Below are 27,725 nucleotides of genomic sequence, written 5' to 3'. Positions count from 1 at the left end.
AAGCAGTCATTGTCCCTCTATTTAAGAAAGGTAACAGATGGAAACCTGTCAACAACAGGGGAATCGCTCTTCTATTTCATGGACTCAGAATAATGCAGTGAATTATAGAACAGCGATTTAGAACCAACACTGAACCACAGCTGTTTGGTTTTGGAAGGAATAGAGCAATAACAGATCTAATGTTTTCTATAAGGATGAAATGTTCATCTGGTAATAACGTGTAGGTTATTAGATACTGTGAATTTGTTTAATTGAGATCGTAATGTATATCTGAAACCCTAAAGTTAGAGTATAATGAGCGAGGTTAGCCAATTTCAGGGTTGTCCAAAATATGGAGTGATGGTAATGATGACTGATTTGTTTGTGGGGGTTGCACAAAGCTTTACGGGAATGTTATGACAAGATATGACATCGTAATTGGCTTACATTACACGACGAGTTACTTTTTATTTTGTACTTAATTATTAGGGTTATCCAAGTATTAATAATGGCTAGTATTAGATTAGATTTAAAGTGTGATGTCATAAAACAAGATATAATACTGGAAATAAATGATGTAAATTTTTTCCAGCTGCATGATAACAACAGATGATAAACATCAAACATGAATTGAAAATTAACCCCGTCAGAATTGGAGTAGGGACTGGTGAAAGAAACCATTTGTCCACGGAGATAGAATTTATTGTATATTAAGATTCATTAAATCATTAAATTATTAAATTCAGTGGAAACCGTATTTGTGAAATAACTTTAAAACAAGTGAATAACTTGAAGATGCATTCTCGAAATCTTAGTTTATTTTTCTTGGAAAGTTCAAATATTAACGTAACGATTAAGAGGACATATCCGAAGGTAATGGATTTTACTGGCGCAAAGTATTGTGAGTGTTGTTGTTGTTGTTGTATTTGACTTTGATTGATTGAGCATTAAATTTGCTGGAGTTAGTAAAGTGGAAACTTTAGTCATCAACTGTTATAACTTAATTGTGTTTAGCCTTCAGCTTAGAAACTTGGATGGTCATGGGGTCATCAACCTCAGTGACTTAGATTAGGGCCATATGCCACTGTAGCATCATTTTCCTTGTGGTCATCATCCACAATGACTTTAAAGTCACTTAGAAGTTTAGAGGTCGGTCCATGACATAGTCGCAGGTCACATCGATTCAATGAAGGGTCCATGCCGTACAACCACTATGTGGCACACACCGATTGGACTGCCTTAATTATACCCAGAGTCCAGGGTTTGTGTTACGAGGGCTGGACCATCAAGAATCATTATGATGGTGCAGGTAGTCTCACATGGAAGCCGAATTTAAGGATTTCCAGACTTTCCTTTCTTTATTTAATAATTGAGACAATGGTTTCTAGTAAGGATGCCCATCAGGCAGTTAAGTCAAAGGCAAACCAGCATTATACTCATCTGTGTAAAAAATGATTGTAGTGTCAAGTGGACAAGATTGAGTCCAAATTATATTGATTATAAATTATTATTCCTTCAGAAATTACATTATTAAATAGGAATATTTTAAATAGACCTTTCATTTGAGTAGATAGATTAGAACTACTGAACCCTACCTTTTACCTCAGCAAGTGACAAAGAACCCAAAACGACCCAAGAGACAGATCTCATGAAAATTGCTGATAGGTAAGGAAGGTAGGTATCCTTCATTGTGGACCAAAGGGTTCAGTATTGAGGAGGTTTCTCCACAGTAGAGACAGTGAAAGTGACTCAAGTGATACCATTTGTCAAAATCTTTTGCCGATCGTGCGAAGCTCTGGGTCCGAGTTCAAAACCAGAATATGACTCCCGGAATTTAGTGATGCTCCAATTCTGCCGCCAGGCAAATCTTCCAGTTCAAGTTATGTTCCTAGTCCCATAAAAGGTGTGCGAGAAAACATCAGTATGGAGTACAGGAGGAGGGCTGTAAAATTCTTGCTCAACGAAGGTGTTAAAAAGTGATTATCACTTTTAAATGTCTACAAATAGGGCCTACTTTGGTCTAGTGATGTTGGAGTGATATATTTAGTTGTGGAAGAAGCAGTTAAAAAATAAGGCTATGTTGGCAAGTCCTACTGAAAATAAGAAAATTCTGTATAAAAAATTCTATTCCTGTTTCCAGCAGGCAAGTACGTAAGTGATGAAGATTTACGACCGTTGACTTTGGAAATTGCACATGAACTATCGAAAAAAAAAATTTCTCCGCCTCTCATGCCTTAATCAGCCGTTTCAAGAAACAACACAAAATTTGGAGTAGGAAAATTATGAAATTTGTATCCTGTTGCCATATTCAGGACAAAAAAAACGAAAGAAAAATGCTGCGGAAGAATTTGTGGAAACTGCTTGAGAGCGATTCTCTATTACACTCCGTCCTATATTTACAATACTGATCAAAGCAGGCTTTAGTATGAAATGCGATTGAAAAGGAGTATCCTTTGTAGGTGAGAAACACATGCACACGACAGCCCAATCGGTTAGTTCACTCACACATTCATACATCATAATACCAACAATCAGTATGGACGGTTCTTTGATGACTAAATTATTTATTGTACTGTAGGAGCCAATCGGAACCTTCCGTTCTCCGGTTTAAGAAGAAATGTTTAAAGCAGATAACATCGTTGCCACTGCCGCAAAATCAGGAAAAATGGAAAGTCTGGAAAATAGAACTGAAAATATGGTTTAGAGAAGCCATTTTTCTGTTCTCTGAAGACAATTGTGTCCTGCTTTTTTGATTCTTCCAGCAGTGGAAAGCTTTTTACCAGATTAATGGAAATTTTTAATTTTTCGTAGGAGCCTCTGTGCTCAGGCGGCCTCTGACCACTGGGTTCCGTGGTTCGAATTCCGGTCACTCAATGTGAGATTTGCGCTGGACAAAGCGGAGGAGGGGTAAGTTTTTCTCTGGGTACTCCGGTTTTCCCTGTCATCTTTCATTCCAGCGATACTCTCCAAGATAATTCCATTTCATCTGTCAGTCAATACTCATTGCCCATAGGAGTGCGACAGGCTTCAGCAGCCGGCACAATTCCTATCTTCACCGCTAGACAGGGGCTTCATTCATTCCATTCCTGACTCAGTCGAATGACTGGAAAAAGGTTGAAGTTTTTCACTTTCTAACTTCTCGCAATGATGTTAAAGTTGAGGTTCACCACAGAGACACAATCTTTAAACTGCAGTCCTTCACACATGTTCAGTTTTCATTCCCACATTTTTGAGATACAATAAAATATTCATGGTTTGCAATGAATAACACAAGAGAGCGATTTGCTGAGTTCATAGTGCCCACTAAATATTGTTTGGAGAAGAAGAAAGAAATGTGTGAAGAATATTACGACAATGAAGTTCTAATTTATTGTGCTTGGTGTACAAAAACTTGTGTTATCTTCATGCAAATTTATACCAGTCACTTCTGCTATACTTCTGTAAGTGACTGACAAGTGAGGGAAACAATACAGCTTCAGGGTGGGTTGTGAGACTGCATGCACATACGTTCCACCACACCACAACTCTCAGCTGGCTCAGGGATGTCCAGCTGCGCCACCCATAATGCTTGCGTACCAGGATTCCAGGTATGAATTCGGAACCTTGCAGATAAATCTGGAGGCCGATGATCTGCACGCCATCCTCCTATGGTACAACGATTGTGTCCAAAATTGTTCAGGGCATGTTTCAACCTGTATTACCTGATACTTCCCTTATCAGCATAGATAACTCGCTTTACCTTGGTTCTCTGTTATAAACCTTCAATGAATCTACTGTTGACTGTCTATTCCTCTTTCAATTAGTGGGTGAATGTGAAAACATAGTCCTGTCAACCATTTTGTGGTCTGATATTGTATTTGTTTTCATCTTATTGTCACCAATAACTGCACACACTTTTCGTAGGTGGCCATAAATACTTTGGCATGCTGATTAAGAAAACCCTCAATATTTGAGGCAATCCATTCATTCCATTCTCTTACTTGCAGAGCAGTGCAATTACTCTTTCTTTGCTGTTTTCCTCCGAAGAGAATGTACCTTAGCTAAATCTTATGCTAATACCATCAATTTTATAAAGCCATTTTTATCTGTTTTTCACTCTTTGTTTGAATGTAATCCACTCCTATCTGTTTATGAGTACAGTCATGTTCGTCACTTCCTCAGTTATAATTCTGTTGGAACTACCATCTGCAAGCCAATAAATGTTATGATCCACGACTATACAACTACAGTATACCAAAGAAATTCTCTTTTAATCCATCCAGTGATTTCCTAGAACCTAGTATGAGTTCACTAGACTAGTCCAAAAATTTTACTGTATTCATTTCTCCTTTCCTTCCATCTCTACGATTTTTCATTATGCTTGTGAAAAGCTTTCCTGCTGTCTATTGTCCCGTAAGGAGATCTGAGGGACCTCAAAATTCATGGAGGAACCAGATCACAAAACAAAGACAGGAGGAAGGATGGTTGCACAAGAAGGAAGATTAGTATTTCATGGTTCATTATAAATAATGATTTCCTAAGCTGTATTTGACTATATGGTATCTGTATTTGAGGTTGGTGCACATATTTGTATTACGTTCAGTTTGTAATGTTTGCCTTCTGGTTTTACACGGATTATGCGCTCATCAACGACCTGGAAGTCTATGACAGATTTATTTAGCTCTGGCGATAGCAGCATTGTCACTCCAGTGAACTGCTGTTGGCTGCTTCCAGAAAAGTACATGTAATTGTCATTGGAGGTTTTGAAAAAGCCCTGTCCTAACTAATAGAATGACAAATAAAAAGCAAGCTTGCAGTTTCAGTGACAGTTGACATTGTAATCGTAATAATGGTCACTGACAAAAAGCTATTTTGTTTTACGTCGCACTGACACAGATAGGTCTTATGGCGATGATGGGATAGGATAGGCCTAGGGATGGGAAGGAAGTGGCCGTGGCCTTAATTAAGGTACAGCCCCAGCACTTGCCTGGTGTGAAAATGGGAAACCATGGAAAACCATCTTCAGGGCTGCCGACAGTGGGATTCAAACCCACTATCTCCCGGATGCAAGCTCTCACAGCTGCTCGCCCCTAACCGCACGGCCAACTCGCCCAGTCCCAAGCAATCAGGCACAATAATTAATATGGTGATCAAATGAGAGGTCCAAGTCACAGTCTAATATACACAGTTGTGAAGCTAGGCTCATTTTCTTCATCCATGCGACTGCAGCGCTCCACGTGGCCAGCAAGCCATCGGTCTATTGCGATGTGTAATTTGTACGTTTTGCGAGATAAGCGTGTGGTAATTCTATTATAGATTGGTTTTCTATTAAATTAACAAGGTATTTACGAAAGGAGATGCGTGTGGCACAATAAACTGCTCAATTACAAGAAGACACCAGAGCTATTGTTCTTTAGGTTTTCTAAAGCTTGAACTTTTGCACAGAAAAGCTTGAACTACTGTTTACATTTTCAGACAATAGAGCAATATTGTGAAGATTCAGCAAAGTAACTTCAGATAAGTGGGTATTTTGTTTATCAATGATTCAGGAATGTAGCTCAAAGGGAAATCCATCCAATGATGCAACTGAATAACGTTTTAACGCAATCGTAACATCTAACACGTAGCTGTATTTTCATTTTCAATGTGTAGAAAATTGCTTGTCCGGCTCTGTGGTGTAGTGGTTAGTGTGATTAGCTGCCACCCCAGAGGTCCGGATTTGATTTCCGGCTCTACCACAAAATTTGAAAAAGTGGTACGAGGGCTGGAACGAGGTCCACTCAGCCTCGGGAGGTCGGGGAGGTCAACTGAATAGAGGAGGGTTCGATTTCCACTTCAGCTATCCTCGAAGTGGTTTTCCGTGGTTTCCCACCTCTCCACGCAAATGCAGGGATGGTACCTAACTTAAGACCACGGCTGCTTCCTTCTCTCTTCCTTGTCTATCCCTTCCAATCTTCCCATCCCCCGCAAGACCCCTTTTCAGCATAGCAGATGAGATCGCCTGGGCGATGTACTGGTCCTCCTGCCCAGTTGTATCCCCAGCCTAAAGTCTCACACATCAGGATACTGCCCTTGAAGTGGTGGAGGTAGGATCCCTCGCTGAATCCAAGGGAAAATCCAACCCTGGAGGGTAAACGAATTAAGACAGAAAGAAAGAAAACAAATTGCTTGTAAATAGTAGGAGGGCTGATTTATTGAAGAAAAATGTGTGAACTATTTGTACAATAACACAAAGTTATGTTCAAGTCATTCTGAAGACACGTAAGCAGAGAAGAAGAAATTAGTACGGAATGCAGTTCCCTTCCAAATAAACCTCCACAGATTTCTTCAAAACGAAAGTTATTGATACGGGGTGATCAATCCATGTCAAAGGAGCACAACACACAGTTATATGTCGCACCAACACAGATAGGTCTTTTGACAACGGTGGGATAGGAAAGGGTTTGGAGTGGGAAGGAAGCGACCGTGGCCTTAATTAAGGTAAAGCCTGGTGTGACAATGGGAAACCAGGGCTGCTGACAGTGGGGTTCGAACCCACCACCTTCGGAATGTAAGCTGATAGCTATGTAACAGCGCAGCTACTTGCTCGATTTCCAGAGGAGCAGAAATTATCTTGTAGGAAGTTGAGGAGAATTGAGAGAATAAGGGCTGCTGTTAGGAAACTCCTGTATGTTTAAGGAGAATGCTCACGAGCTTGAATGTGGTGTGCTGGTAATTCCCTAATGTAAATACCTGATTATCTACATTCATGCTGTAAAGGTACATACATTGTGAAATTTTGCAATGAATGTTTTCACTGCCATAGAACAAAACACTCAAAGTACTTAAAATTAAGTCGTTTAGGTTGCACATATCTTTGAATATTATTTGAATTGTGTTTCTAGTTTAATACTATTTTGATTATTTATGTGAAATTACCAAATTAAGTTCAATAATACGATTTAAAAAATGGCTAAGACTTTAACTACAGTGGTGTGGTTAGTTATTCCTTCGAAAATAAACTACTGTTGTCTTTCTTCGGTATCATTACCACGCTCTAGCAATAAGTAGTCTTGTGTATCAACGTGTTTTCTTAACATTTACGAATAATATAGTTGTTGAGGTGGTAACAATTTATAATTTACGTGGGAAGGTGTAATCAGCTGTTGGGTAGAGAATTGTTCCTGACAGTTAGAGCTTGCTGGCCGCTTCGAGCGCCAGCGTCGTTCCGCCTGTCAACAGGATGCCATTATATCAATAAGGAGCTTCGCGACTGTGTATATTAGACTGTGGTCCAAGTTATTTAGCATAATTGCAGTACCTAAGAATGTGCCAAAAATCCTGTGATAAAGAAAACTAAATTTCACAAGTGCTTTCTTAAGCTGGACAAAATTAAAATATTTTTATAGCTCATATGCAACTTGTATTCCATTCCACTACCAATGAAGTTCTGCCATCTCCATAATTGTAGATGACCGGGCGAGTTGGCCATGCAATTAGGGGCGCGCAGCTGTGAGCTTATATCCGGGAGATAGTGGGTTGGAACCCCACTGTCGGCAGCCCTGAAGATGGTTTTCCGTGGTTTCCCATTTTCACACCAGGCAAATACTGGGGCTGTACCTTAATTAAGGCCATGGCCACTTCTTTCCCATTCCTAGGCCTTTTCTATACCATCCTTAACATAAGACCTATCTGTGTTGGTGCGACGTAAAGCAAATAGCAAAAAAAAAAAAAATATATATATATATATAGATGAATGGCTGGGAGTCATTTTGTTTCAGATCATTTCTTACTGCCAAAAATAACACTATCATATCAAGATTTCAGGCTATGTCAATATATCATGGGTTGTTTACTCATTAATTTTTATTATCATATTGGTGTCAACATTTTTGCTTCAATCTGGAGTATCATTTTCAAGGTACATGCAGCAGTTATGTCTTTGGGAAATATATAAGATAGGAGCAGACATTATGTGTACTTTCCAATCTGAATGAATAGAAGAATTCAAGGAAGAAATAGGAATAGTCACTTGTATACTCACCACCCAAACAAGCACATGAGGTGAAGAAATGAAGACCTTTGTGTGATTCTTGACAAACTCCTTTAAGGCCACAGGGCTCACCAGCAAACAAGCATGGCTGAGTTCGAATATTAAGAGATACCATCACTTCATTCACCATGCATGGTTTTGCAGATCTGTTAAAATATAAATATCTAGGTCAAATATTTCATTTTATATGATGATAATGGTGATAATAATAACAACAAAACACTAGTCACTCATGAATATGTTACGTGACAACACAGGTCATCCATAAATTTAATACAAATACCTAATAATGTTATTGGCTTTACACCCCACTAACTATTTTGATGGTTTTCGGAGACGCCAAGGTGCCGAAATTTTGTTCTGCAGGAGTTCTTGAACATGCCAGTAAATGTACTGACACGAGGCTAACGTATTTGAGCACCTTCAAACACCACCAGACTGAGCCAGGATTGAACCTGCCAAGTTGGCATCAGAAGGCCAGCGCCTCAACCATTTGAGCCACTCAGCCTGGCATCCATAAATTTGATGAATTAAGTTTTGCGCATAACAAATCTCTAGCATGAAGAGAGTTATTTAAGAAAGTCTTGTTCTTAAGTAACTTATTTATCATAGAGGAATCTTAATCTCTTATAAACTGGCACAGGATATTAAAGAATTTTGATTCTACTACTTTTACGAGGGATGATCAAAACCTAAGGTTACAAGGCTGATATTCCTAGAGTTTTGTCTGTTATAGAGAAATTAGTAATGTGTGGTAATTCTAATACATGCGGTTGGTAACTGTGTAGAATTTCAGCCACCTGCCACCTACAGCTAAAGTTGTAGGTAAACACAAATGGAGACTTGTTTGGAAAACTGGAATCGTGAAGAAATCCACTCAAGTTATTCGATATCTGTGGGCAAAACATGTAACCGCGGCTGAAATTCACCCACAGCTTGTAGAGACTGTAATGTCTCGTCAGCATACCACAGAATGGTGTCGAAAGTTTGCGGCCGGTAGAAAAAAGGTCATCGATGAGAATCGCAGTGGCCAACCCAGCACAGCGTCAACAGATTTGAACACAGCTCGCATGGAGGAGCTGATTCAGGACAACAGGAGGATCACGTTATGACATATGACAGTAGAATTGGAAATGTCGTTCAAGAGCGTTCGTCACATTGTTCGCGATATTCTGCAGTACCGGAAAGTTTGTTCCTGATTGGTTCCATGAAATCTGTCCAACCAACACAAGGAGAAGTGCATGGGGGGGAGAGTCTACAATTTTTGCAACAGTACTCCACGGAAGGGAACAGTTTTGTCATAGGTGACGAAACATGGATCCACCATTATACCCCCAGCAGTAAGCGGTCGTCAATGGAGTGAAAACACACCTCTTCTCCAAAGACAAAGAAGTTTAAGGTGACGCCATCTGCCGGGAAGGTGATGCCATAGTTTTCTGGGACAGCGCGGGTGTCGTACTCGGGAGTTTTCGTAAAGAGGGCACACAGTGCCCGTTGACCGAAGCTGCGAGACCTTGACACGACTGCGCAAAGCAATCGGGAGGAAACGGCCAGGTATTCTCACCGAGGGCGTCATCTTCCTTCACGATAACGCGTGACCTCATATAGCCGAGCAGAACACCACGCTGTTGAAGAAGTTCTGCTGGGACATCATCGACCACCCTCCCTACAGTCCGGACCTTGCTCCAAGCAACTTTCCCTCTTTCCTCACTCGAAGGAGCACCTAGGAAACCGACGATTCACTTCAGACTAGGAGGTAAAACACTTAGCAACAATGTGACTGAACATGCAAGGACAGGTTTTTACCAGGAGGGAATACTGAAACTCATCCCACCATGTGATAAGTGCCTACACCGATATGGAGACTGTATAATACCAATATAAATGGTCCATTATTGGACATTATAAATTTTCCAGCTAGCTCATTCTTGGTTGCCAGCGTTTCGCCCTCGTGTGCTAGCACCATTTATATTGGTATTATAAATTTGCTCATTCAGGACAAATATTTCAGATTCCCTATGGGAATCAACATCTATATCATGGAGACTGTATGTCGAAAAATAACCTCATGTATGTACTATCAGCTGGCTGTATTGGTTGTATGAAATAAAATGTACACATTTCACTGCAGGCTTTGTAACCTTACTTTTTGATCACCCTTCATAGTTTTCGAGTGCAGGATATTAAAAAAAAGAAGACTACAATCATATTTCAAAAGAAGACACAAAGTACTCAATGTGGGGAACATTTTGCTGAGTGCATTAACAACAGCACCACCACAACACATACTTCTTAGTAGATAATAAAAGATTGGAGGAGGGGAATATATTAAATGTAAGCAAGAGCAGTAAAATCCAGGTAAGCTACCTTTTACTCACTCAAAACTCGTCTATCACTTGAAGTAATGATGATAGCATAGAGGCCTGGTGCAGGTCCATCAAGCTGATGCCCATGGGTGACCTGTGCATCTGAGAGGATGAGACCCTGTCTAGTATGAAATCTAATGTTGAAGACGGCACAAACACCTAGTTGCAGAACCAGAGGAAATAAATAACCAAAGGTTAAATTCACTGACCTGGCCGGAAATCAAACCTAGGACATTTTGGACCAAAGACCAGCATGCTAAAAATTTAGCCAAAAAGCCAGATGTTTGAAAAAAAAAAAGGACCACCTTCTGTTCCAGCTCGACTTGCCCAGCCCAAAGTACAGCAAGCTTGTACCACTAGGCTTCATGCAGATGTGTCCTGCTAGTAAACCTAACCTACACAGAACTTAACTGGGAACCATGGAGGATAGTTTAATCTCACTTGCTAATGGACTACACCTAACTAACACAGGAATAGCTTGTGAAGGAAGAATAAAAAATCTTATAAGTATAGTCCAAAAGGTAAAACAAGTACTGGAAATATTTTTTGCAAAGGAATAAACAACATTTAAAAAAGGGGATATGGCAATATCTTCTTAAGTGACTATGTCATTTATTTCTAAGTTAACAAATACACTGAAGTTATCTCTTAATATAATCTTCTATTAAAACTCAATAAGCTCAGAGACAAGGCAGACACTATAGGAAAAGCTGCAGATATTATTAAATACACATCACAACAGGTCTAAGAAGCAGACCATTTCATCTAATGAGTCTTCTTTAAATGTAGTGCCTTTTCTTGTGTAATTTCCTATTGAGACATTTGGATTTTCCTGTACAGGTCTATTGCAACTACTTCCAGATTTTATATGACTGTTCGCAAATACATGTACATTGGAACATTGAAGCTTTCCTGGATATGGGAATGCTCCAGTTAATGGACCATTCCACCCTTCATCATACACGTATTAGTCAGAATCTATACAGCAATGGGACTCATTGTGAGCATGACATAAGAATGGGCTTATACATCGAAGGTTCAAGACAATAATGAAGATCTGCCTAATTGCTAGGAGATTAACTACAGAATGAAGATGTAAGATATGAATGCTGACCCATTTCTCATCTCAAGTAATTATATTATCTGTAGGCTTATTATATTTAAGTACGGTCATATAAAAAACAAATGAGCACATAGTTTTGTACAAGTTCCTTGCAGGTACACTTTTCTCAGAAAAATGAACCTATGCGGGTATCCACAGGGTTTGTATCTACACATGAGAAGAGAAATACATTATGATAATAATTAAAATTAAATCTGATAGAAAATTAAATGTGATGAACATACAATACCACGTGCTCATTCTTTTGTTTGAGCGACTACACAACACACAGAGCTCCTACTGTTATATGATATCTATGTATGAAAATCTTCATAAAGCTGAAAGAATAAATAACAATATTAAACAGAATGATGATGATGATGATGATGATGATGATGATGATGATGATGATGATGATGATGATGATCAGATATGGTTTCAACAGTTGCCTCTAAATATTTTCGTTCAATGCCAACCAGTCACCAAGAGTGCATATTTTTTGTTTTCAGAAAAGCAAAAATTCTTATAGTTTCATATGACTGCTGATACAGTGACCACCAGGGTCCTCTTACAGAATTCATACACCAATGTACCATAGTTAGTTCAACCTTTTCAAATAAAGCACAAAAATGTAAAATTGACATTTGGGACATTTTTGACAACACTTTTAGTTGGGATTACTTTAAGTTAGTAATAGTATACAGTGAAACTCTGTTAAGAAGTTTTTCAAGGGACTGCAAAAAAAAACTTCTTAAGCAGGAAACTTCTTAAAAGGGGTAATGCCCAAAAACTTATTCTGTACTTTGAAATACAGTAGAGTCTCGCTCATCCGACCTTCGCTTATCCGACATTCCGTGTTATCCGACACTGGTAGACTTAATTTGAACTTTTGGTGGAGACTAAATTCAGGCACACCCGCTGTGGAGGGTGCGACCAAGCACTGGCCTGACCGCTGGTGGTAGGACCGGTTTTTTTTTTCTCTCAAGGACAGGTGCAGTGAGTCTTCAGTCATTGTTCATTGTAGTACTAGTTGGGTGCGGATGTTATAGTTTTCATATCCTCTGTGAAAAAAAAGCGAGTAAATGGAAGAAAGTGATTGTTTCTGTGGAAGACAAGTTGAGTGCTTTAAAGAGACTGGACAAAGGGGAAATTCTTCAAAATGTGGCTTCAGATTATGGTGTTGGATATGTTACAGTGGGAGACTGGAAAAAAACAGAGGGAAGAAATTGGAAAGTGGCGCTCTACCAGAGCAGACCAAAACAATGAAAAAATGTGGGTACGAAAAAGTAAGTGAAGCACTATATTTCTTTGGTTATCTAAACACCGGGAAAAGGGCCTGCCAATATCTGGCCCCATTCTGCAGGAAAAGGCTGTGTATTTCCAGAAGGAGTTTAATGAAGGAGGCCCTAATTTCCCTGCGAGTGCTGAGTGGCTTGATTGGTGGAAAAAACGGTACGGCATTAGGCAGCTTAATATCTGTGGAGAAAAGTTTCTTTTCGTAAGACATCTGGAATGTTTTCGTTCAATACTGCATGTACTGTACAATTTAATTGATAATTCAATAAATAGAGTACCGTAAAACATGTCATTGTTTTAGTACTAGAGTATAGCCTTTCTGTTTGTTTCAGTTCATTTTCAAAGTTATTCTGTATTATCCGACATTTTCGGTGATCCGACATACTCCAGGTCCCGTTTAGTTCGGATAATCGAGACTCTACTGTACATGTGAAACACACAGCCAACAGATTTCCTTGTTTGTGAACAATACCGAAATAGGCCGATATATAAGAGCTACTAACAGAGAGCCACAATATAAAAATTCGATTATCATGACAATATTTTTAGAGATAAAGTAAAATAATTGAACATACCATATTATAAATATATTTGATAAGAGAAGGGAACATATTAAGTTATATAAAAACATTGCAAGGTTTGCTAATTTTAGCAGGCAGAACCATTTCCTTCCACGCTTTCCTTTCCTCCGCACTTACAGTCTCTGCTTCGCAACAAATTGTTTTGTAAACGATGCGGGCTCGATTTTTAAAGTGGTCCAGCCACCCGTTCGACGCGGTAAAAGGTACCCTTAATTTGTGTGCGGCTTTCTCCTGCACAATAGTTCCACTGAAAGGTATGTTTAAACTTCGCTGCTGTTTAAACCACATTAGCAGAGCTTGTTATATTCTATCGTACTTTTCAGATTTAACTTCCTTACAATTTGCTGAAGTATTCCCTGCAGAAGCAGAGATCTCTTCTTTCTTCGCTATAATACCGTTCAAAGTAGACGGCGGCATCCCCAGCTCCTTTGCCAAAGCAACATGGGAAAGTGTAGATGACTCCACTTTCCTTACAATCTCCACTTTGTCTTTTATTTTTAGTGCCTTTCGCTTGATCTCTTTCCTCTGAGTTCCGCTCATTTTCACTTTAAAAGTTTGTACGTTGATATTACAAATACAACTAACTTCACCGACTCCTATTCATACTAATTACGACGCTACGCTATGCTTGGCAATCCGTAGCTTAGGCTTACAAGACGCAAAGACAAGACGTGCACTACAGTTTGTTAGCATGTGCTTTCTATCTTCCTCACACCCCTGACACCTGCTTCAAGGATAACGGCAGCAAATGGGAAGTCTAGCAACTTATTCTTAAAGATCTTAGAACCTAGGCCTAAATCGCCCCTGCATGCCTACTGGTTGTCACTGCAACGGGCATAGTTTCTGGCTGTTTCACAAGTACCGCATGGCCAAGCCAGTATTGAGTTTATTTTCCCGCTTCAATCCTCTTCATCGTATAGGTAATGAAGAAAAGAAACACAGGTTCGAAATTGCAAAAATGAGTGCATGGAAAAGTATCTGGGGTATTACGTGGGAGTGATAAAGGCGCAGTAGCAACGCTAGCACATCGAAACGTAAACAGTTTCTTTCCCCGCGAGAATTTTATTTCATGTCTCTTCGTCCTTGTACTACGTTCTAATAATGCGATGTAATAATTACGAGTGACACGATAATACAATGTTTAGCTCGTATAAACGTAAAATTAAAAATAACTTTCAATTTTATGCCAACACGTGGTATTGCAATGCGTCTGTGTGCCTCCCACCAACACCCAGTTGGCTTTCAACATTCGTTCAACTTCGTAAGCGATCAGGATCTTTCGGCTGGCTGTGGCGGCATGTGTATCAGCTGGCTGCTGGCAAGTCGGCTGTTTCCCACATAGAGTCAGGAAGTTGTTTTTATTCACCTCACTAATGATGGACACGGAAAATCTTATCAGTTTAGTTCAAAATCGTAATTTCCTCTACGGCAAGACCCATAAGTACTATTGCAACAACAACGTAAGAGAGAATGCCTGGAAGGAAATAAGCAAGGGAATAAAAAATCAAACAGGTTAGAATATTCAATTTTGTGGTAGATTAACAGTAATGTTGTGGACAAATACACTTTACGGTTTTTAATTAATGTTTAGGCCACCTCAATTAATGACTTCACCCTGTCGCGGCCCGCAAATTACTGCATTAAAGTTTTTTAAACCATCCATTGCATGCTTTATATTTCCCACGTAGAATCCCGTTCGATTCTATTCCGCGAGATGGAACGGTGGAGTGGAAATTTCGATTGATGGATTCGATTCGATTCCGCAAGGTGAGAGTGAGCATCTGCTGTCCAAGACCAACAAAGACCAACTACAATATTGTAATTGTAGTTGGTCTTGTGCTGTCCATTTTGTCATAGCGTGACGTCATATGGCCTTGGCAGGCCCGCACATGTTCCGTGACACCAGACACACACCGCGAACGCGCGAACAGTCTAACACAGAGTGCAACTTGCGCGGAGACTGGAGGATTCTAACCATGGGCTGCTTTGAGCGGACGTTTTCTATCTCAAGGGGCTCTAAAATCTGAACTGTTTAACCGGGAAATATATTTACAACAGAACACTTTAAACGGGAAAAATATACATATATCTTAATGCAACTGATCAAGGGACCAAGAATATCACACTTCTTAGGCGAGAAAACTTCTTATGCGGGAACTTCTTAACCGAGTTTCACTGTATAAGATATTGTCACTTCATCAAACTTCAAATGAAAATGTTAAGAGGTGAAGATCATCATTTTTATTACAGCAAATCCAGAATTGATAGGAAAATCATTTTATGAGAAAAATGTACTCTACTGTCAACCAAAATATCATGTGTACTCAAGTTTGGAGGTTGTTTATGAAATAACCAATAGGCTTACAGAAAATCCAATTACACCATCATTTTCCTCGTTTCATTCCACATTATGTTGTAGGATTTGAACTTTTAATTTATGTTTTAATTTTTTATTGCAGATGAACACAAAAAGTGGCCGTTTTTAAGCACGTTTCAATCTTGCATCAATTTTAAGACATCAGCTGGTCAAACTCATAAAATGTTATCCACACCATCAGAGTTGGAACAGAAACCATGTATTGTTTTCTGGGTGGAAATTGTAAGGTGTGAAAGTGTCATGAATTGAAATTTTGCCAGATGAAGTTAATAAATTGCTCCTTATTGCAATTTCAAAAGGAATCAGTTACCATATCTTTTTATTGTAGTTAGTCAAGTATGCCCATGGAATTTAATTTGTCCCTTCCCGGTCCTAGTGTGGAGTCCTTTAATTTGTGTCTATGAATGAGCCTTTCCCTACCTTAATTTGCATGCCCCGCTCATTCCTGTGTATATTTAAGTGCCTATAATTGCATTTTGATTTACTTGGACATCTATTAAAGAACTGGACATCCCTGAGATTAATGCTAGCCTGGGACTCAAGAGGGTGAGCGGGTGCATCATGGCGCCCAATGTTTTGGCGATTGCATCATGTAGATGCAACATTTTGTTTATTGTATTGTACCGTACCTGTCTTCAAAATATCCTGGGCTATTCGTGGAAGAGCGCGTGGTAATCGTTTGAAAATCAAATTGGCAGATCTAACTAATCTAACCTCTCCCTGAGGTATATACCATAGGTATACTGACAGGAATACGGGTATATAAATCTCGTGAATAAGAGAAAGAAATCGGGTAAAATGGATTTATTAAACTAAGACATTAATATCACTCACGAACAACATGAAATAACAAACATAAAGCCTGATGGCCAATAAAAATTAAGAAATATGTGCCGAGCACATATCCATATCACCTACTTGTGATAACTTGTTCTCCACTTGGGAGCTTACTTGCAGTATGTGCGAAGGAATCCACGGACGGCCAATATCCTAATTATGCGAGCATAGTGAACAACCTTCCCGTACGTTATTGTTGTATTGACAAATGTAAATTCTGAGTTAAGCTTAGAGGTGACGAGCTATTCCTGGCATGTTTGTGAAGCTGGATGTGTACACTAGGGTCTGTCCGTCCAATTAGTTCCAGTTTTAGATACGATAACATTTCCAAGGTGGGGATCCGGCCTATCTGAATGTAAATTCCCGGAGGTGACCCATCACATGTAACGTGAAGATGACGGAAATCCAAATTTACCCTCGTGCTCACGTCTCCTCATGGGATTGTCAGTGATGCAACATCCACTCATACGGATGTTGGTTTGATCCCCAGGGATCAGCTGGTCAAACTCATATAATGTTATCCACACCATCAGAGATGGAACAGAAACCATGTATTGTTTTTAGGGTGGAAATTGTAAGGTGGGAAAGTGTCATGAATTGAAATTTTGCCAGATGAAGTTAATAAATTGCTCCTTATTGCAATTTGAAAAGGAATCAGTTACCATATCTTTTTATTGTAGTTAGTCAAGTATGCCCATGGAATTTAATTTGTCCCTTCCTGGTCCTAGTGTGGAGTCCTTTAATTTGTGTCTAAGAATGAGCCTTCTCCTACCTTAATTTGCATGCCCCGTTCATCCCTGTGTTTATTTGAGTGCCTATATTTATAATTTGATTTACTCTGACATCTATTAAAGAACCGGACACTCCTGAGCTTAATGCTAGCCTGGGACTCAGAAGGTGAGCGGGTGCAATATATATATATGCTTCCTTTGCCACTCCATAGTAAATAATACCACCGTCGCACGCGCACACATGTAGGCTATAAATAGGATCGCTCCACGAGGCGTAGCATCTGCCAAAGTCCACTGCAAGCAACGCTCCAACTGCCACATCTTCAAGCGTCTCTTGGTCAACACAACATCGTTCGAAAACAGAGCTATCAGATTGGTTACTGAGGTGCCAATACGCAAATACTGAACTTGCACATTCATCAAAATTGATGAATTACCACCTCAGCATAAAATTCCCGGCCATACCCCGGGTTTCTAAACCAGTTGTTGCAACACTTTTAACAGACTTCATCCATCTATACCAATACAGTCACTGTTTTCCTTGTTGCACAATCTTCACTGCTACGACATGTGCACAGACTCTTACCAAACGGAAATTTGTACAAAATATATTGTCACAAGTGAACTAAGTAGTGCAAGTGGAAAGTGTTTTTTTTAAAGACTTTATTTGTGAAGTACAATATGGTTTTATTTATTATGACCTAACCTGTACTGTTATTTGTAAAGCATGATATAACGTAATGACCTAACCTGTACTGTGTAAGATTGGTGACATGTGCATTTGTGAATAGTAGAATTCTGTTCTATATTTCCTGGAAGGATCCAGAAAGTTACATAAATTATGGAACAGGGTGTGTTGTTTTGTGGGTAATGTATTCTAGAAAATATTTCTGACTGTTCTAGAAATACAACATTCGTGATCAGGCGTATTCTAGAATGTTAGTCAAAGTTCGCGACCGAAAGTAAGGTTGTAATTGGTGAGTCTAGGTGCGATAGGGAACTCATGCACGCTGATTGGCTGCTCCAAGGCCGGGATTTCCTATATATAGTGAGCGAGGCAATGTTCGAAAAAATTCAGTATTCTGAATTCTGTCGGTCTTGGTCTATCTGTCTGTGAGCAGCCTATCTGGTTGACGTCACACGGTTTCCGGGATGGCACTCTCCTCGGGTAAGCACTCTTGAATTCTGTTCCTGCTAAAATTTCTGTAATGTTCCGATTTGCTTTTCATACAGGAGTTTGCCCTAACCTCGCCTAGATTCGCCAAATTAGTTACTAATGACGCCTTAGTTTTTGCAGCTGGGCTTACCTGTTCATTTCCGAAGCATTCCCATTTCTTGTTTCACTAAAATATGTACATTGTAGTTTAATATTATTTCCCTTGGGGTTTGCCTCCGGTAGTTCTGTATCACTTGAGGTACGCTAGATTTTGGAGAAACTGTTTCACTTCACTGTATATTGCATTGTACAACTGCATTGGTAACTAGATGTATAGTTGATTTGAAATTTGAATTTACACTGCTACGAAAGCAATATCAAAGAACCTCTAAGCTCTGTATATCACTGAACTTATAGTTCATAACTTGGAATTGTATATGGAATGTATTTGTAAAATTATTTTGTAAATATAATTTTTCAAATCTAAGGATCACGGCGATTTATTTCGGAATCCGCTATCTAAGCCATGTCAATGCCTTTGGTAGGTTCCCAGCCTTTTTCATCCCGGTTTGATGTCCACTAGTTGGCCCTACTGATATTTACGTACAAGTTTTTGTTGGAGATCCGCGTAATGCCAGCTAATGTTTTTCCGAGTGTATAGTGATTTCTGATATTGTGCTCTTACCTTCCCCTTTTAACTGTGTTTGTGCCTTGTTTTGTGTTACCACTGTAATAGAGGTAACATTTGGTAGCAAAGCGTGTGTGTTGACGCCTTTTCGCGTTTTACGTGGCTGTTCCCCACTCGGATGGCTAACGCCAAGACCACCATCTCATGCTTGAAACAGATATTCGCCTTGTTTGGACCCTGTCAATTCTTGGTAAGTGATAACGCAAGAGCCTTTACTTCTGCCCAGTTCCGGAATTTCTGTTTTGATCTATCCATTGCTCATGTAACCACTACCCCTTATTACCCGAAGCCAAATTATGCTGAGAGAGTGAATCGTAACCTGTGATCTGCCCTCATCGCTTATCACTCCTCAGACCACTCCAAGTGGGATTCCTCACTGAATTGGTTGTCATTTGCATTTAACACTGCTGTCCATGAAAGCCACAAACAAACCCCTGCTTCGTTAATGTTGGCTTTTACCCCAAATTCTCCTCTATCTAACCTATGGTCAATTAATGATCTTCTGCCCGATGATGCCAGCCCAGAAAAGATCCAAGCTAATTGGCACCATGCACGAAAGAACTTGAAGGTTTATTACGCTAAGGTCCAGCCTAATTACAACCACAGGCGAAGGCCGCACGAGCTCTCTGTGGGTGACCAGGTGTTTATTAGAACACATCCCGTCAGTAGTGCTGCGGACCATGTTATCAGTAAGTTGGCCCCCAGATTTTGAGGTCCCTGCACCATCTTAAAGTTCCTCACCCCGGTGACATTATTGGTGAGCGATCGTGAAAGGAAAAGGATCAGAAGAGTCCATCTCTCCCAGGTCAAGGTACCTTAAGTCTGGTAGGAAAGGGTAAATACCATTGTTGGTGACCTTGTAGATTTAGTTGTAAACTGTTTATAAGGTTTTAGTTATAAGATAATAATAAGTTTTATTGTAAATTAGTTGTAAGTAATTGTGTAAGTGAATTCTTTTGGTATCATCTAGTGTAATTGATTTAGTATTATAAGTTAGGTAGGTTTTAGTTTAGGGTCACTCCTTGGAAATTTTTTCCCTTACTGTCAGGTTTAGGGCACCCTCCCGTAGTTTCTTTTCACCCCCACTATAATTTTGTCACATGAATTGTAGATAGCAGTGCTTACCCCGGGGCTAGTGCCTAATATCCCTGGTGTGCGAGGGAGAGTCCCTCCTGCATATTTATTAAGCCACCCTTTGGGTGACTCTACGCGAGATCTTGAGCCCAGCAGCATACTTTTACCTCAAAGTATTCCCCTGTCTGCTGCGGTTTGTGTGTGTTACAGTGGCTGCAGTGACCAGCTTCTTCGGACAGCAACCTGAAGTGCCAAATTGAGAGGCACAGTGTGTGCCTTGGGCGTTACCATTCAGCACCACTATCCTGCGGGGAACATGTTGTATGTCCGGCGCTCTCTTCTCGCTCCGTCAGCCAGCTGCACGCGCGCCTGTGTATCATTCTGCTAGCTTCGACGCGCAGCCCTCAGTGCGCGTGCCTGACCATCGAGTGTACTATAAATAGGAGCTCCCTGCTTGCTCACTTGCCCACTTGCCCCGGTGTCCAGCTCCAGAATACACCCTACGTCGAGCACGGAGGCTACTCCTCTTGAAAATGTGCTTCGACCAGGTGGACTGACTTTCTGGCAGTACGAGGTCTCACCTCTGGTCACCGCTCCCTTACCTGTTTCCGCTGCCTAAGTCCCGTAATTCTTTACAAGCCATTTTCATTCCCTAACTTATGCAAGCTCCCTTAGTTTCGCTAGGTGGAATTTCTTCAATCAATTGAACTTGCTTTTTAGGAATTCAGGCACTTCAACAAACAAGGACTCTCATGAACATTTATGTTAGTGTGCCAGATAGTTCTCGACTATCAAAGTGTCAATTCACAAAGACTATCTTTTCGAGATAGAAGTGTATATAAAGACTGCAAACCTGTACATATTGTATAAAGACAGACTTTTCTCAAGATTCAATATTCCTTTTTGCTTCAAAATAAATTTCAGTTATTTGTGTAAATATCATAAAGTGAAGCAATAAAAGTTGTGTTTTGTAAACTTCAACCTTGGTTACAACACAACTCTATGGCGACGAGGTAAAAAAAGCAACAAACTACAATTCTTCAGCCCCAGTTGCCAACTCTATAGCGACGAGGTACACACGAAACCAACACTACAATTCAACGGGCCCAGTTGTCAACTCTACGGCGACGTGCTAAACAACAACGACACTCCAACCAGTTCTGACACACAGCTTACCTTACTCTTTCTTGCACGCATCTCGCAATGGCTACTGCGGAACAACTAGCTACGATCTTCCAAGCCTTACAGCAGCAACAACAACAGTTTATGCAACAACAACAGGCAGCATTAATTCAGGCTATTCAAGCTATTTCTGTCTCTACACAGCCATCAGCTATTCCTCCGTTCTCTACTTTTGATCCAGCTAAGGAAGAATGGTCAGTTTATTTAGCCCGCTTGCAACAGCATTTCATCTGCCATTCTGTCACGGATGATCAACGCCGCCGCGCACTATTTCTTAGTTCGGTTGGCAATGCTACGTGTGAATTACTACGTAAATTAAGTCCAGAAGAACACTTATCTGAGGTACCCTTCACGCAGCTCTTGGCCCGTCTCACGGAACACTATGCCAAAGCTCCTCACATAGTGGCTGCTCGCTATAAATTTTTTCAGAGCAGAAAGCAACCCCATCAGACACATACTGAATGGATAACTGAATTGCGTGGTCTAGCTAAACCCTGCCAGTTCATCTGCTCCAAGGACGGTTGTGGTTCATCCTACACTGATTCTCTCATTCGGGACATGATAATTTTACATACTCCTGAAGACAAAATACGTTTTGACGCTGTCAAGCAGAGTAACCCTTCTCTAGAAGACGTCCAGCGTATTGCTACGGTTTATGAGCTTACTACCAAGACTGCCGCAGCCATAGCTTCTCCACACGAAGTTGCACAAGTCTCGCCTCAGGCCCGCAAGTCCTCTGCTACAGTGAACCGTACGGATAAGGCGCTCTCCCCCAAGCATTCTCGCCAGGTTCCCTCTCGTAATGCTACACGGAAGCCCACTTCTAAAAGCACCTCGAAACTCCTGCCTTCCTGCCGAGGTTGTTTCAAGCATCATGAACGTCGTGACTGTCGTTTTTTCAAAGCTACTTGTGAACGATGTAATAAACTTGGACACATTCAGACTGTCTGTCAAAGTTCGCCCCGCCCTGCTAAGACTACTGCAGCGCGCCGGAAGCATATACAGCCCCGCCAAGACATGGAAGTTGATCAGATCAATCTTATTCTTCCCACAAAGGATTCTCACAAAATCATCATTCCTCTCTCATTCTCTGATAGCTCTGTCGATTTTCAATTAGACACTGGATCACCTGTCTCTATTATTAACCTGACTACCTACCACGACTTAGGTTCACCTTCATGCTCTCCAGCTGACATCCAGCTCGTGACATTTAACAAGAAGAAAATTGACATCAAAGGTCAAATTAAGCTTCAGGCTAGTTATAAAGGAATTCAGAAGGCCATTCCTCTTCTCGTAGTTAACAACTACACTGCATCAAACATTATGGGCATGGATCTATTTAACTTATTTGGTTTCCAGATACATGACAACATTAACGTCGTATCTACATTGCATCCTACTTCTGACGTTACCGCTCTCCTAGCGCAGTTTCCTGAAGTCTTCGACTCTCAGCTCGGAACAGCAAAAGACTATACAGCTCACATACAGCTGAAATCCGGAGCTAAGCCTCGCTTCCTCAAGGCACGTCCAGTACCCCTAGCACTTCAAGACCAGGTCACGAAAGAATTAGAAAGATGGATACAAACTGGAATTGTAGTACCAGTTACTTCTAGTCAATGGGCTACTCCACTCGTGGTAATCAAGAAACCTGATGGTAATGTTCGACTTTGTGGCGATTTTCGATCTACAGTCAACGCACAACTCGACACCGATATCTTTCCTATTCCACGTCCAGAAGACTTATTCCGTCGTCTCTCTGGTGGACAATTCTTCTCTCGAGTTGATCTTAAAGAAGCATATCTCCAGCTACTTTTAGACGAAGAATCTAAGAAATTTCTCACACTCAACACTCCTCTCGGACTGCTCCAGCTCCAGCGGCTCCCCTTCGGTGTTTCATCCTCAGCGGCTATTTTTCAGCGCTATTTGGCTCAACTCACCGCCTCAATTCCCGGTTGTGCTAACTACCTGGATGATATTATTGTACTGGAAAAGATCATCAGGAACATCTAACCAATCTCCGCCTTCTTCTCCAGAAATTGTAAGACAATGGCCTACGAGCGAATCTCGCTAAATGTACCTTCTTTCAGCCTCAAGTTCACTACCTCGGACATATACTTGATAAGAATGGAATTCGTCCTAGTATGCAGAATGTCTCCGCGATAGTAAACATGCCAGCACCTCAGAACCTCAAGCAGCTTCAGTCCTTCATAGGCAAAGCGAACTATTATAATAAGTTCATTCCACGCTTCGCTACAGTGGCAGCTCCATTAAACGCTCTACGTAAAAAAGGTGTTAAGTTTCAGTGGACTCCACAATGCCAACAGGCATGGAAAACAATCAACAACGCCTTAATTCAAGCTATACAACTCACTCATTTTCAGCCCGACAAGATCATCACGCTAGCTACTGACGCTTCAGACTACGGTGTCGGTGCCGTTCTCTCCCAGAAGGATCGTCATGGACAAGAACGCCCCATCGCCTTCGCTTCGAAAACACTTAATGACCATCAACGTCGATACTCACAGATAGAGAAAGAAGCTTTAGCCATCATCTTTGGTATTCGCCGTTTCAATGAATATCTTTATGGCAACCATTTCCTGATCATTACCGATCATAAGCCTCTCGTACACTTATTCCATCCTGGTAATAAGATCCCAGAGAATTCCCTCAGAAAGCTTCAAAGATGGTCCATGTTCCTTTCTGATTATTCCTATCAGATTGTATATCGAGCCACATCCCAGCATTGTAATGCTGATGCCCTCTCCCGCTTACCCGTTGGTCCTGATACTGCCTTCGATTCTCAAGAATCTGAATGTCTTCAGTTGGACATAGAACTTGAAGATACTGTATCCAGTTTTCCTATTGATGCTACCTGCATAGCTAAAGCTACGGATAAGGACAGTACACTTGCTACTGTACGTACTTACATCCGCAACGGTTGGCCTCTTCAGAGCACACTTCCTGCCCACCTGGCACCTTATCATCGTATGCAGCATCGTCTCACGACTCGTGCCGGAGTTGTACTACTAGAAGCAGGCACCATCTTCCGAGTGGTTATCCCACTTAGCCTACAGAAACAAGTTCTCGAATTATTACACCAAAGCCATTGGGGTATCTCCAGAACAAAGCAACTCGCCCGTCAACACTGCTACTGGCCCGGTATTGATGCCGCCATCGAAAAGCTAATACGTCATTGTGAGCAATGTCAAACGAATCAGAACGCCCCGTCTTCTGATCTTGCTTCATGGCCTCCTGCTACTACTCCATGGGAACGAGTTCACATCGATTTCGCAGGTCCTTTCCTCAATTCCATGTGGTTAATAGTCATCGATTCACTGTCAAACTTTCCATATGTCGTGGATATGCATTCGACTACTACAACCGAAGCTACCATTCGTGCTCTCCAGAAAATCTTTACTACAGAAGGTTTACCGCAAGTACTCATTTCGGACAACGGACCTCAATTTACAGCTACTGCTTTTCAGAACTTTTGTACACATAATGGCATTCGTCATATCCTAGCACCACCTTTTCACCCTCAATCTAATGGTGAAGCTGAACGCTTCGTACAAACATTTAAAAGAAGTATGAAGAAAGCTGTCTCTTCAGGCTTAACTAAAGACCAAGCCTTGCTCCAACTCTTAAACAACTACAGAACTCTACCCGGCGCTGACAATATCACTCCTGCACAGAAGCTCCATGGACGACCTCACAGAACTTTACTTTCTCTGTTACAGCCTCTTCCGGCCCAGCATAAGACCTCACCAACGAAGTTCTCCCTCAACGACAAGGTCTACACCAGGACATTCAAATCCAACCCACTCTGGATACCTGGAGTCATCTGCAGATCTTTGGGTCATCGTCTCTACGAGATACAGACTACGGAGAAACGTATCTGCCGCCATCAAGATCAGATACGTCTGCGCTACCGCCCCTGTCCAGCTATTGATGCTATTGCTAAACCAGATAAATCTATTGCTGAACGAGCTTTAGATCATTTAATAACAATGGGTTCCTTTCAGGACGAGACAGCGCCACTCCGCCCAGTTCCAGCTCCGGACAATACAACAGAAACATCAGCAGCTCCGCCCCAGCATCGCAGTCGCCGCCAGCGCCGCCGCCGTTTCACGCCGTACCGGCGCATTTAGGAGGGGAGGGTGTTGTATGTCCGGCGCTCTCTTCTCGCTCCGTCAGCCAGCTGCACGCGCGCCTGTGTATCATTCTGCTAGCTTCGACGCGCAGCCCTCAGTGCGCGTGCCTGACCATCGAGTGTACTATAAATAGGAGCTCCCTGCTTGCTCACTTGCCCACTTGCCCCGGTGTCCAGCTCCAGAATACACCCTACGTCGAGCACGGAGGCTACTCCTCTTGAAAATGTGCTTCGACCAGGTGGACTGAATTTCTGGCAGTACGAGGTCTCACCTCTGGTCACCGCTCCCTTACCTGTTTCCGCTGCCTAAGTCCCGTAATTCTTTACAAGCCATTTTCATTCCCTAACTTATGCAAGCTCCCTTAGTTTCGCTAGGTGGAATTTCTTCAATCAATTGAACTTGCTTTTTAGGAATTCAGGCACTTCAACAAACAAGGACTCTCATGAACATTTATGTTAGTGTGCCAGATAGTTCTCGACTATCAAAGTGTCAATTCACAAAGACTATCTTTTCGAGATAGAAGTGTATATAAAGACTGCAAACCTGTACATATTGTATAAAGACAGACTTTTCTCAAGATTCAATATTCCTTTTTGCTTCAAAATAAATTTCAGTTATTTGTGTAAATATCATAAAGTGAAGCAATAAAAGTTGTGTTTTGTAAACTTCAACCTTGGTTACAACAGAACATCCTATTGGTGGCAGGCGGACTGGACGGTGTCTCACCCTGCTTATTTGGTGCAAGAGACCACTGAACTGCATCTCACCTAGGTGTCGGGTTTGGACTGACATTGAATGAAGGCTGGCGGCAAACGGCCGTGTCGGTAGCCGCATCGTCAGCAAGAACCTGTGGCCTAGCTGTGCTGTGAATGGTGTGGAAAAGTAGTGCAAAATTCTTAGTCCATGACTCGCCTAATAGGAGGCTTTGAACGCTGTTTAGCAACAAGTGAGAAGTTTCGGTATTTCTAACATTTGGCAGAAAGTATGGTGTACATGATTTGGTGGACAGAGTACAAATTGTCTAATCATCTGTGAAAGAAGGCATTTTGAAGTGCGATGTGACTATCCATGTGGATTTTGTGATATTTATTCATGAGGTGGATCTATATTATTTTTGAAAATTATGTGACAGTTTGTGTTGTTTGTTAACAGAAAGTCTACTTCAAGAAATTGTGTGTGTTAGAGTGAGGTACCCTCACTATCTGTACTGTGTGAGAACGTTTTATCGCTTGCTCCCCAGTGAGGTTATATTAATGGTAGAGCATGGCTCGACTTTCGGGGGGAGGAAGATGTCACAAGTGAACTCTGTAGTGCAAGTGGAGTGTTTTTTTAAGACTTTATTTGTGAAGTACAATATGGTTTTATTTATTATGACCTAACCTGTACTGTTATTTGTAAAGCATGATATAACGTAATGACCTAACCTGTACTGTATAAGATTGGTGATATGTGCATTTGTAAATAGTAGAATTCTGTTCTATATTTCCTGGAAGGATCCAGAAAGTTACATAAATTATGGAACAGGGTGTGTTGTTTTGTGGGTAATGTATTCTAGAAAATATTTCTGACTGTTCTGGAAATACGGCATTCGCGATCAGGCGTATTCTAGAATGTTAGTCAAAGTTCGCGACCGAAAGTAAGGTTGTGATTGGTGAGTCTAGGTGGCGATAGGGAACTCGTGCACGCTGATTGGCTGCTCCAAGGCCGGAATTTCCTATATATAGTGAGCGAGGCAATGTTCGAAAAAATTCGGTATTCTGAATTCTGTCGGTCTTGGTCTATCTGTCTGTCTGTGAGCAGCCTATCTGGTTGACGTCGCACGGTTTCCGGGATGGCACTCTCCTCGAGTAAGCACTCTTGAATTCCGTTCCTGCTAAAATTTCCGTAATGTTCCGATTTGCTTTTCATACAGGAGTTTGCCCTAACCTCGCCTAGATTCGCCAAATTAGTTACTTATGACGCCTTAGTTTTTCAGCTGGGCTTACCTGTTCGTTTCCGAGGCATTCCCATTTCTTATTTCACTAAAATATGTAGATTGTAGTTTAATATTATTTCCCTTGGGGTTTGCCTCCGGTAGTTCTGTATCGCTTGAGGTACGCTAGATTTTGGAGAAACTGTTTCACTTCACTGTATATTGCATTGTACAACTGCATTGGTAACTAGATGTATAGTTGATTTGAAATTTGAATTTACA

At 41.0% G+C, this 27,725-nt stretch overlaps 1 protein-coding gene across 3 annotated transcripts in view; it reads right to left on the bottom strand.

Moving 5' to 3' along the window:
- LOC136864316 (post-GPI attachment to proteins factor 6) overlaps nucleotides 1–27,725 on the bottom strand; it is a 226,121-nt gene that overhangs the window by 71,202 nt on the left and 127,194 nt on the right. For all 3 annotated transcript variants that reach the window (XM_067141134.2, XM_067141135.2, XM_067141136.2), the window contains exon 9: nucleotides 7,982–8,136. In XM_067141134.2, coding sequence (XP_066997235.1) covers nucleotides 7,982–8,136 — 155 coding nt within the window. The remainder of the gene's footprint in view (nucleotides 1–7,981; nucleotides 8,137–27,725) is intronic.

Source organism: Anabrus simplex, chromosome 2 (genome assembly GCF_040414725.1).
Source record: "Anabrus simplex isolate iqAnaSimp1 chromosome 2, ASM4041472v1, whole genome shotgun sequence".
Lineage (NCBI taxonomy): Eukaryota > Metazoa > Arthropoda > Insecta > Orthoptera > Tettigoniidae > Anabrus > Anabrus simplex.
This window is presented reverse-complemented; position numbering and strand designations above follow the sequence as displayed.